The sequence below is a fragment of the Pan troglodytes genome, chromosome 13, assembly GCF_028858775.2.
Source record: "Pan troglodytes isolate AG18354 chromosome 13, NHGRI_mPanTro3-v2.0_pri, whole genome shotgun sequence".
NCBI lineage: Eukaryota > Metazoa > Chordata > Mammalia > Primates > Hominidae > Pan > Pan troglodytes.
Window position 1 is genome coordinate 104,489,791 of NC_072411.2, and position 13,138 is coordinate 104,502,928.

The 13,138-nt window shown below is 39.4% G+C and overlaps 1 protein-coding gene across 7 annotated transcripts in view; it reads left to right on the forward strand.

The window, feature by feature from the left end:
- The window catches only part of BMPR2 (bone morphogenetic protein receptor type 2), a 192,128-nt gene that overhangs the window by 83,638 nt on the left and 95,352 nt on the right, over positions 1-13,138 (forward strand). For 6 of the 7 annotated variants that reach the window (XM_054680083.2, XM_024355021.3, XM_063791562.1 and 3 more), the window contains 2 exons: positions 5,267-5,437; positions 7,964-8,134. The exons of the other annotated variant lie outside the window; for it this stretch is intronic. In XM_054680083.2, coding sequence (XP_054536058.1) covers positions 5,267-5,437; positions 7,964-8,134 — 342 coding nt within the window. The remainder of the gene's footprint in view (positions 1-5,266; positions 5,438-7,963; positions 8,135-13,138) is intronic. 7 annotated transcript variants of the gene reach the window in all.

Genomic DNA, 13,138 nt, shown 5'->3' on the forward strand with positions numbered 1-13,138 from the left:
TTATCTCCCACATAATTGAGAACCTGTGGTGTTTGGTTTTCTGTTCCTGTATTAGTTTGCTAAGGATAATGACCCCAAAACCATACAAATTCTGGAAGACAGCCTAGGCAATACCATTCTGGGCATAGGAACAGGCAAAGTTTTCATGACGATGCCAAAAGCAATTGCAACAAAAGCAAAAGCAAAACAAAAAACAAAAGCAAAACGAGATTTAATTAAACATAAGAGCTTCTGCACGGCAAAAGAAACTATCAACAGGGTAAACAGACAACCTACAGAATGGGAGTAAATTTTTGCAAACTATGCAACTGACAAAGGTGTAATAACCAGCATCTATAAGGAGCTTAAACAAATTTACAAGAAGAAAGCAACCTCGTTAAAAAGTGGGCAAAGGAAATAGATAGTTTTCAAAAGAAGACATGCATGTGGCCAACAATTATATGAAAAAACGGCTCAGTATCACTGATCATTAGAGAAATGCAAATCAAAGTCACAATGATATATCATCTCACACTGGTCAAAATGGCTATTATCAAAAAGTCAAAAAATAACATATGCCAGGAAGGTTGTGGAGAAAAAGGAACACTTATACACTGTTGGTGGGAGTCTAAATTAATTCAGCCATTTTGGACACATGCATGTGTATGTTTGTTGCAGCACTGTTCACAATAACAAAGACGTAGAATCAATCTAAATGCCTATCAGTGGTAATCTGGATAAAGAAAATGTGGTAAATATACACCATGGAATACTATGCAGCCATAAAAAAGAATTCTTAAAGGTTGATTCTACATCTGAAAATTACTTGAAATTAAACTAAAAAAGCCCAGTGTTTAAATTTTTTGGCATTTGACATTAGAATATCCATGCTATGGAGAAAAAGAAAACTTTAAGAATATTTTTTAAACAGAGAAGAAGAACATACTGTACTGATATCTTGAAGGATTTCAAGCTAAACTAAAAATTCAATAGAAAAAATAAAATTAGTGCTAAAGGAAGTAAAGAACAGATATTGTAGTACAAAATTGAATAAGAGGATTGGAAGAACACCTTGAGAAACTCTCACAGAAGCAGAGGAAACAATGAGAACGATAAAAGAGAATGTGCTGATTTTGGAGACCATGGATCCATAATCATATATCCATAATATAATATGGATCCATGTCATCATTTCCAAAAAAAGACATAAGAAAAATGAATGAAAACAGTTAACAGAGCATACATTAATATTATTTTCCTGACCTGAGAAAAGACCAAACTTTTTTTTTTTTTTTAAGAGATAGGGTATCACTCTGTCACCCAGGATAGGCTACAGTATTGCCCTAGTAACCCAGACTCTAGGGTGCAGTGGTGCGATAGTTCACCATAGCCCTGAACTCCTGGGCTCCAGCTATCCATCTGCCTCAGCCTCCCAAGTAGCTGGGACTGCAGGCATGCACTACCATATTTAAAAATTTTTTAATTCCTTGTGGGTACCTTACTGTGTTGCCCGGGCTGGTGCAAACTCTTGGCCTCAAGCAGTCCTTCTGCCTCAGCCTCCCAAAGTGTTGGGATTACAGGCACAAGACGCCGCACTCGGCCACACCAAACTTTTTATATTGAAAGTATTGATTATCAAAAACACATATAATAAAAAGAGAACAGGCCAAGTGCAGTGGCTCATGCCTGTAATCCCAGCACTTTGGGAGGCCAAGGTGGGTGGATCACCTGAGGTCAGGAGTTTGAGACCAGCTTGGCCAACATGAAACCTCGTCTCTACTAAAAATACAAAATTAGCTGGGCGTGGTGATGCATGCCTGTAATCCCAGCTACTTGGGAGGCTGAGGCAGGAGAATGGCTTGAACCCGGGAGACGGAGGTTGCAGTGAGTCGAGATCATGCCACTGCACTCCAGCCTGGGCAGCAGAGCAAGACTCCGTCTCAAAAAAAAAAACAAACAAACAAACAAAAAAAAACAATACTTAGATACATGCTAGTATGTTTGTTGAATAAAAGAACATCAATAAGCATGTGTAATTAGTCTAACCTTCCTAGGTTGTTGAAAAGGAACTAAAATCAAGCTTCACCTCCAAAAATATAATGCTTATAATGACCTGTGCAAACAGTTTTGAACAAAAATAATAATTCCAGGAAGAAGGGGAAGCTAGAAAATTGAGAGTTTTAAATCAGAAGCAGCAGTTCAATTGAGAATAAGAATTGACTGGATTCAGTTGTTTAGCTAATGATAAGAAAAAGAAAAAATGACATCCCTTTGACATTTTCTTAGTTATTCCACAAACATATCTGCATAATTTATATTTTATTGTATTTTTCTTATCTTTTTAAAGGTAAGAAATCATAATATACTTTTTTCTTTTTTTATCATTCAATTTCTTTTTTTATTATTATTATACCTTAAGTTCTAGGGTACTGTGCACAACGTGCAGGTTTGTTACATATGTGTATAGTATACATTTTCTTTGTTGTTTCCCGTATGTGGTTGGGGTAGCATTTTGAAGAGATGGTCCTTCCACCTGCAAAGCTATTTGTATATTAGAATATTTAATTCTCCTGGGGACTGGACTAAAAGCCAGTGAAAATGCTTCAGGCATTTTGACAGGTAAACCAAAACAAAGTAAAATACCACTTCCACACATTTCCAAATTCTTCTCCCTTGCATGCAGTCCTGCCAAAATTAGGAACCACTATTTTTTTTTTTTTTTTTTGAGATGAAGTCTTGCTCTGTCGCCCAGGCTGGAGTGCAGTGGCGTGGTCTCGGCTCACTGCCTCCCAGATTCAACTGATTCTCCTGCCTCAGTCTTCTGAGTAGCTGGGATTACAGGCATGCGCCTGCATGCCCAGCTAATTTTTGTATTTTTAGTGGAGACGGGGTTTCACCATGTTGGCCCGGCTGGTCTCAAACTCCTGACCTCGTGATCTGCCAGCCTCTGCCTCCCAAAGTACTGGGATTACAGGCGTGAGCCACCGTGCCCAGGCTAGTAACCACTGTTTATCTATTAATTTGTACTCAGGGTGTTAATAGAGCACGTTAATTGATTTTTTGAATATTGAACCAGGCTTGCATATCTGGGATAAACCACCCCGTACCTTTTTTTTTTTTTTTTTTAACTCTACTTTTTTTTTAAATGCTCAACTATCCACAGGCCCTTATGGTTTTGTTTTTTGTTGTTGTTGTTTTTGTTTTTTGAGATGGAGGTTTGCTCTTTTTGCCCAAACTGGAGTGCAGTGGTGCGATCTCAGCTCACTGCAACCTACACCTCCCAGGTTCATGTGATTCTCTTGCCTCAGCTCCTGAATAGCTGGGATTACAGGCATACACCACCATGCCCGGCTAATTTTTTGTATTTTTAGTAGAAACAGGGTTTCACCATGTTAGCCAGGCTGGTCTCGAATCCTGACCTCAGTTGATCTACCTGCCTTGGCCTCCCAAAGTGCCTGGGATTACAGGTGTGAGCCACTGCGCCTGGCCAACATTGGATTTTTCAGTTGTATTACCAGTTTTATGTTCAAAACTCCTTTAAGAGGTTCTATTTTTATGCATTGTCTTTACTTAACCCAATCTCTTCATTTATAAATATGTAAATATTATGTATTTAGAAAATATGTAATGGTAAAGTTTGAAAGGATGCCTCAGTAACCAAGAACAGTGGTTTCCTGGGGTGGAAGGAGGGCAACATCGGAATAGACAAATGGGAACAAGGGTATGAGTGAAGCTTTTCACTATATAATCATTTATAAAATGGACAGATTGATCGGCTGACACTAAAGTTCTTTTCAGTGTTCTAATCCTATGAATCATGTCTAGAATATTTAAACTATTGATAAAAGACCAGCATCTACAAAATTTTTAAGTTTTCTTATTATTGTTGGTTAATTTCATCTCCAGAATTTAGTTATTAGTTTTGTTCAGAAACATTATTTAAATAAATCAGCCTCAGTGCTATCGTGCGTATGAATTAAGCCATACTAAAGGTACACATCCAAAATAAAGAAACAAGTCAGAAGCCCCCAAGGAATATATTGGCCAAGTGTATTAGACTATTATTTTCGCTAATCAAACACATTAGGAAAGCCTACTGTAAGAAATGAAATAAAGATCAGATATTGCTTTCGATAACCTTTTACTTTAGTATTCTCAGCAATGTTGGTAAATATTTATTAGCTGATAAATTATGTGGCAAATGTTCTACAAAAATTAGTTAAATCGGATTATGTGTGTGGAGAAAGATTGGCATTAAAAGTACATTAGGTTGTCCTTTTAGGATAAGTCTATTGAGCATTTCTTTTTCTGGTTATTATATTGATAGTTTGAATAACAGAAAGTAATTTTTTTGGTCGTGCATGGTGGCTCACGCCTGTAATCCCAGCACTTTTGGAGGCCTAGTTGGGTGGATCATCTGAAGTCGAGAGTTCGGGACCAGCCTGACCAACATGGAGAAACCCCATCTCTACTAAAAATACAAAATTAGCCGGGCGTGGTGGCACATGCCTGTAATGCCAGCTACTCAGGAGGCTGAAGCAAGAGAATCGCTTGAACCCAGGAGGCAGAGGTTGCGGTGAGGCGAGATTGTGCCATTGCACTCCAGCCTGGGCATCAAGAGCGAAACTCTGTCTCAAAAAAAAACAAACAAACAAAAAAAGAATTTTTTTAAATTGAAGTATAATTTATACCTGAAGTTCACTCAATTTAAGTGAACAATTCAGTTATTTTTTTTGCAAATGTACACACTTGTGCAATGGTTACCAGTTTAATTTTAGAACATATATATACCCTAAAAAGAAACCATGTACCCATTCATAGTTACTCTTTGTATCATTAGTTTACCATACCTAATTATGTATGTAACTTTGTATAACTGACTATAAAATATGATAAAAGTAAGTACTATGCAATTTCCAGAATTATTCAGCCTTCTAGGTTTGTTTTGAAGACTTGGTAATTTTGAACATGGACATTTTCTTTGATGATATTTTTTATTTGGACACCAAAATTATTTAATAGAAGCAAGAGTGGTGAGAATAATTTGAGTATGAGAGGATTGCTTTTGGGAAATGAGAATTTTAAAATTTCCTTCTTGTTTGGAGTTTACAAATGAATTCATGAACAGAAGAACGTCATTGAATGTAAAATTACAAATTTATGTAAAGATTTCAATTCAAATAATTTAGTAGGGAAATTTATGAAGTCATTCAGATAAGACAAAGATTTTATATAATATTTTGAAAACATTAAATAATTTGTCATTCCTTTATTTCCTTTATTTTAGCTTCACAGAATCAAGAACGGCTATGTGCATTTAAAGATCCGTATCAGCAAGACCTTGGGATAGGTGAGAGTAGAATCTCTCATGAAAATGGGACAATATTATGCTCGAAAGGTAGCACCTGCTATGGCCTTTGGGAGAAATCAAAAGGGGACATAAATCTTGTAAAACAAGGCAAGTGATACTTTCCTTACCTGAAATGACTGTGTTTTATACAATTGATATTTATCTAAAAAGGACATGGGAGTATGTTAAAATCCTGTTCAGAAAAACAGTGAATTTAAAAGTGTATATATAAAGCCAGGTGTGGTGGCTCATGCCTGTAATTCCAGCACTTTTCGAGGCTGAGGTGGGCGGATCACTTGAGGCCAGGAGTTTGAGACCAGCCTGGGTAATAACATGGTGAAACCCCGTCTCTACTAAAAATACAAAAATTAGTCGGGTATGGTGGTGTGCGCCTGTGGTCCCAGCTACTCAGTAGGCTGAGGCAGGAGAATCACTGAACCTGGAAGGCGGAGGTTGTAGTGAGCTGAGATGTCACCAGTGCACTCCAGTCTGGGCAACAGAGCAAGACTCCATCTCAAAGAAAAAAAAAGTGTGTGTATATCTCCACAAGCCCCAAATTTATAAAAGGTTATTTATTTTTAGATTATTTTAAAAACATCTTTCTTATAATGTTATACATGCCCGTTCTATGAATTTTGGAATATATAGAGAACTACAAAGAAAACAAAAGTCTACAATAATATACTCTTTAAAAATATTTTTACTGGCCGGGCGTGGTGGCTCATGCCTGTAATCCCAGCACTTTGGGAGGCCGAGGCGGGTGGATCACTAGGTCAGGAGGTGGAGACCAGCCTGGCTAACACAGTGAAACCCCGTCTCTACTAAAAATACAGAAAATTAGCCGGGCGTGGTGGCGGGCGCCTGTAGTCCCAGCTACAGGCTGAGGCAGGAGAATGGCATGAAGCTGGGAGGCGGAGCTTGCAGTGAGCCGAGATCGCACCACTGCACTCCAGCCTGGGCGACAGAGCGAGACTCCGTCTCAAAAAAAAAAAATTAGGAACATACTGTATAAACAATTTCATATCCAGTTTTCTCCACCTTAATTATAAGCATTTTTCCATGTCTTTAAAGAATCTCTGAAAACCTTTTTAACTTTTGCACAACATATCATTGTATATATGTATCAGAGTTTACTTACAGATTATTCTGTTGGTAGACATTATGTTATTTTCATGTTTTCACTGTAATGCATAGTGAAACACAGTTGTTCAGTGAACAACTTTAAACATAATTTTTTGATTGTATGTGATTGTTTCTTGAAATAGATCCCTTGATGTAGAATTATTAGGTTATAAGATATATCAATATTTTAAAGACTGTATAAAAATTTCCATGTGGCTTTCTAAAAGTACTGTTCATTTATATTCTCTCCAACACTGTATGAAGGTGTCTGTGTTACTGAATCATTTTTCTTTTTTTATTTTTATTTTTTGAGATGGAGTCTCGCTCTGTCACCCAGGCTGGAGTGCAATGGTGGGATCTCGGCTCACTGCAACCTCCGCCTCCCGGGTTCAAGCGATTCTCCTGCCTCAGCCTGCCAAGTAGCTGGGACTACAGGTGCGCACCACCACGCCCAGCTAATTTTTGTATTCTTAGTGGAGATAGAGTTTTGCCATGTTGGCCAGGGTGGTCTCGATCTCCTGACCCTCATGATCCGCCCACTTCGGCCTCCCAAAGTGCTGGGATTACATGTGTGAGCCACCGTGCCCAGCCATTTTTCTGATATATATTATTTATTTATTTGTTATTTTATTTTTGAGACAGAATGTCACTGTCGCTCAGGATAGAGTGCAGTGGCACATTCATGGCTCACTGCAACCTTGACCTCCTGGGCTCAAGCAATCCCCCCAAGTCAGTAGGACCACAACTAGGCACCACCATTCCCAGCTAATTTTTAAGTGTTTGTAGAGATGGCTGTGTTGCCCAGGCTGGTCTCAAATTCCTGGGCTCAAGTGATCCTCCTGCTTTGGCTTCCCAACGTGCTGGGATTCTAGGCGTGAGCCACCGTGCCCAGCCATATTATTTTTTAAACCTAAAACAATATATTTGGTATAGACAAAAATGAAACCTTACTCTTGCTTTAATAATTCTTCGATTAGCTGGGTGCAGTGGCTCACACCTGTAATCCCAGCACTTTGGAAGGCCGAGGCAGGCAGATCACCTGAGGTCAGGAGTTTGAGACCGGCCTGACCAACATGGAGAAACCCCGTCTCTACTAAAAATACAAAATTAGCCGGGCATGGTGGTGGCACATGCCTGTAATCCCAGCTACTCGGGAGGCTGAGGTAGGAGAATCGCTTGAACCCGGGAGGTGGAGATTGCAGTGAGCTGAGATCGTGCCATTGCACTCTAGCCTGGGCAACAAGAGTGAAACTCCGCCTCAAATAAATAAATAATTCTTAGATTAATCATGCAGTTAAACCTTTTTTGGTGGCCTTTTCCCCCCCATGAAATGTCTTTGGTATCCTTTACCATTTTTCTGTTTCTTAAAAATATGTTTCCTGTTGATTTGCAAAACTGTTTCATAGCTTACACGTACTCTCACATTTATTGAAATTACTGCTTAGTTTGTTGTTTTTCTCTTAGTTTTCTTTATCATATTGTCTCCTTTTTTGTATTCATATTGATTTATAGGATGTTGGTCTCACATTGGAGATCCCCAAGAGTGTCACTATGAAGAATGTGTAGTAACTACCACTCCTCCCTCAATTCAGAATGGAACATACCGTTTCTGCTGTTGTAGCACAGATTTATGTAATGTCAACTTTACTGAGAATTTTCCACCTCCTGACACAACACCACTCAGTAAGTAAAGTAACCAACTTTTCTTTGTATTTCCTTTCTCCAAAGATTTGCAAAATATAAAAAAACATAAAAAACATTCAAGGTTGAAGCCAGGCGTGATGGCTCATGCCTGTAATGCCAGCACTTTGGGAGGCCGAGGTGGGTGGATCACCTGAGGTCAGGAGTTTGAGACCAGCCTGGTGAAATCCCGTCTCTGCCAAAAGTAAAAAATTAGCTGGGCGTAGTGGTAGGCGCCTGTAATCCCAGCTACTCAGGAAGCTGAGACAGGAGAATTGATTGAACCCGGGAGGCAGAGGTTGCAGTGAGCCAAGATTGCGCCATTGCACTCCAGCCTGGGCAACAAGAGTGAACCTAAAAGAAAAAAAAAAATTCAAAGTTGTTGGGAGTGAGAGGTAGAGTTCCAGCATCATAAGATTACATCTGGCAAACACCTGAAATCCGAAAGCGATGCACCAGGACTTCCAAGGCATCAATATATTACTAAATAACTTTGGTAAAATATAGTACTGGCCAGGCACAGTGGCTCATGCCTGTAATTTCAGCACTTTAGGAGGCCAGAGCAGGAGGAGCACTTGAGCCCAGGAACTGAAGACCAGCCTGGGCAACATAGTGAGATCCCATCTCTACCAAAACAATAAATAAATTAGCCAGGCGTGGTGGTGCGCATGTGTAGTTCAGCTATTTGGGAGGCTGAGGTTGGAGATTTGCTTGAGCCTAGGAAGTTGAAGGTGCAGCTATTGTGCCACTGCCCTCTAACCTAGGTGACACAGCAAGACTCTGTCTCAAAATAAAATAAAATGTAGTACTTTACAACCTGTATGGAGGGAAATTTGGTTAAGACAACTACATGTGTGCTTACTCTTTCACCTAGCTTTCACATTTCTTGGAATTTATCTGGAAGATACATCTTCAATAGTACGAATATACATAGACATTGAGTTGTTTACTGCAGTGTTATTTGTAACTGCACAATATTAGGAAGTAAATGTCCAAGAATAGGAGATTAGTTGAAATATACTATGGTACATACATGTAATGGAGTACCAACTATACAGCTATAAGAAAAAAATAAGATCTCTATGAACTAGCACAGAGTGATTTTCACCGGTAATATTAGATGCAAAAAGTACATATAGTAGGCTGTCTTGTATAGGACTGGAAGGAAAATAAAAAAGCCTATCTATTATTGACTTACCTTTAAAAAGAGAAACAAAGAATAAATAGAAAATAATGAACTTGGTTATTTATAAGGGATCCAAGGAATGAGACAGAAAGAATATGGAAGGGAGTGAATGTTCTCTGAGTGTAGCTTTTTTTTTGGTTTTTGTTTATTTTTTTGTTTTGTTTTTTTGAGATGGAGTTTTGCTCTTGTTGCCGAGGCTGGAGTGCAATGGCACGATCTCGGCTCACCACAACCTCTGCCTCCCAGGTTCAAGCGATTCTCCTGCCTCAGCCTCCCTAGTAGCTGGGATCAGGCATGTGCCACCATGCCCGGCTAATTTTGTATTTTTAGTAGAGACGGGGTTTCTCCATGTTGGTCAGGCTGGTCTCGAAGTCCCGACCTCAGGTGATCCACCTGCCTCAGCCTCCCAAAGTGCTGGGATTACAGGTGTGAGCCACTGTACTCGGCCTGAGTGTAGCTTTTTGTATGTAGTTTTTACTGTTGGCATCGTGTCACTATTCTACGTAAGCAAAAAAAATTAAGTACCTAACAATGGAAAGGAGAAAAATTCTTCACAGTATACGCAAACTGAAATAAATGAACCCAATTTTATTTTTATTTTATTTATTTATTTTTTTGAGACAGAATCTTGCTTTTGTCACCCTGGCTAGAGTACAGTGGCACGATCCCGGCTCACTGCAACGTCCACCTCCCAGGTTCAAGTGATCTCCTGTCTCAGCCTCCCAAGTAGCCAGGATAACAGGTGTCTGCCACCACACCCAGCTAATTGTTGTATATTTAGTAGAGATGGGGTTTCGCTGTGTTGGCCAGGCTGGTCTCAAATTCCCGACCTCAGATGATCCGCCCACCTCGGCCTCCCAAAGTGCTGAGATTACAGGCCTGAGCCACCGCGCCCGGCCCCAGTTGTATTTCATATTACTATAATAACTACCCTGATACCAAAGTTATTGAAAGATAAGGGGGGGGGGAAAAGCCCTGAAGAGAAAAAGAACTAATTCAAGTGATTTATAAGCACAGTATTTGACTATATACACTCTTGTGCAAGATGTGATATGAAGGATGGAGGAGAATTGCAAACAAATACTGAACTCTTTTGAGAAGATTTGTCTTTTAGTAGTGTGGGCAAAGCAATTCTGAAACCATCGTAGATGCATTATAGGATTAAGAAAATAAGTTGAGGCCGGGTGCAGGGGCTCATACCTGTAATCCCAGCACTTTGGGAGACAGAGGCGGGCAGATCACGAGGTAAAGAGATCAAGACCATCCTGGCCAACATGGTGAAACCCCATCTCTACTAAAAATACAAAAATTAGCTGGGTGTGCTGGTGCATGCCTGTAATCCCATCTACCCAGGAGGGTGAGACAGGAGAATCACTTGAACCTGGGAGGCGGAGGTTGCAGTGAGCCGAGATCATGCCATTGCACTCCAGCCTGGGCAGCAAGAGTGAAACGCTGTCTCAAAAGATAAAAATAAAAAAAAGGAACGAAGCCTTCTTAGAAAAATGATTTATCCCAAGACTGGAGCAGGATAGATACAAGATAAGCCTGGGACATCTTGTAATGTTTTAATAATTTTTGTAAGAAAGTAAGGAAAGAGCCTGTAATCCCAGCACGTTGGCAGGCCAAGGCAAGAGGACTGCTTGATCCCAGAATTTCACAACCAGCCTGGGCAACATAGACCTTATCTCAAAAAAAAAAATTAAAAAGTAGCCAGGTGTGGCACACGCCTGTAGTCCCAGCTACTTGAGAGGCTGAGGTGGGAGGATCACTTGAACTTGGGAAGTCAAGGCTGCATTAAGCTGTGATCAGGCCCCTGTACTCCAGCCTGGGTGACAGTGAGACCCTGTCTCAAAAACAAAACAAAGCAAAAAAAGGAAGGAAAAGTACCTAAAAATATCATGGAGACTTGTCATAAGGACACAGGAGCCAGCTGGAAGGAACTCCCACTGGCTAAATCTGGGTCAATTTGAGTGCTAAACAAGTACATTAATGAACTGTGAACCACTGGAAGGAAAATGAATCATGAGTAGAATGTCAAGTGCCAACTGGTAAATGTAGGATTGCTGGAGTTGGCAGCTTATCATTCTGCAACCATTGTGTTAAGGATTGGATCAGGCAAGAATCATCAAAGGATCCTAAATCTAGGGGCAGTTTCAATGAGGAGCCAGGATATTTGCATGCCTCCCACATATCTCAAGGGAAAAGTTAGTAATTATAAAATGGGAAAAATGGACACCTTGACCAGATAATAAAAGTTAACATTATTAAAGAAGGACACATGGAAATCCATGATACCTAGAGAAGGACACATAACTAATATAGTACTATATTCCAGTCAAGAATGCATAACCTGAATTTAATCATGAGGTAATATCACACAAACCCCAAATTAGGAATGTTCTGTTACAAAAAGGGGGATCTCATTTTTCAAAAATGCGACTGTCATATAAAACAGACTGTGGGAAAGGTCTAGGTCAAAGGAAGCAAAACAGACTGGACGACTAGGCAGTGCCTGTCTTTTACTGGATGAGAAGAATGTGATAAAGGACATGATGATTAGAGAAAAATGTTTCAATGTTAAATGTGCTGAAGCTGATAACAGTACTGTGGTTTTGTAAGAGAATAACCATATTCTTAGGAAATAATCTAAGAAGTGTTTAAGAATAAAGGACCATGATTCTACTGTGTATTGGTTCAAAAAAAGATTGTGTGTGTGTGTGTGTGTGTGTGTGTGTGTGTAGAAAGAGAGAGGTAATAAAAGCAAACAGTAAAATGGTATCAGTAGGTGAATAGGTAAATCTGGGTAAAAGTATATGGTGTATTCTTTGTACTATTCTTGTGACTGTTGTGTAAGGTTTAAATTATTTCCTAATAAAAAGTTTAAACAATTTTTAAAGTTTAAAAAGTTAAAATATAGCACATCTCAAGAATTTTCTTAGTCAACCAATTATAACAGACCATACTCTAGGATCATCAGTTTTGGATTATTTCCTTTGATTTGTTGATGAAGCACTAAACTGAAAGCAATAGGAAATTTTCTTTATAGCTGTAGTTTCTACCTATTGAAGGCCATTAGCTTCTATTAGGAGATTGTATTGAATTGGATACATTCATTTTTCACAAACAAAACAAAGTCTCTAATTTTCACTTGTACTTCTAGCTAGATGAAAGAGAGAAAGTGGCCATGTGCGGTGGCTCACACCTGTAATCCCAGCACTTTGGGAGGCCAAGGTGGGTGGATCACCTGAGGTCCGGAGTTCCATGCCAGCCTGGCTACCACGGTGAAACCCCATCTCTACTAAAAATACAAAAATTAGCCGGGCATGGTGGCGCATGCCTGTAATCCCAGCTACTTGGGAGGCTGAGGCAGAAGAATCACTTGAACCCAGGAAACAGAGATTGCAGTGAGCCGAGATTGCACCACTGCCCTCTAGCCTGGGCGACAGAGACTCCGTCTCAAAAAGAAAAAGAAAGAGAGAAAGTGAATTTGTTCATACATATCCTCAAAGATCTTTACAGCTGCCTTACATTTCAGATTGTTACCTAGGTCTTAGTTTAGTTTACTATAACCTTTTGACCCAAAAGTAGGAATATTGCCAGCTAGGAATCAGTAATGCTATTGCAATAAAAAGGGAAAGTGTTTTAAGTAAAGCGCTCTAATTTGGATGCATTAACTCAATTTATATATTTTGTTCTTGAGACAAAAAAATTGAGTGAAGTTAAAGTTGGCAAACAAGATCAGTTTTGGCTTTTGCACTAACCTCAAGAAAAATAACTACTGTAATATCAAATGTCAGACATTTAGTCTGCAATTGCTAGGT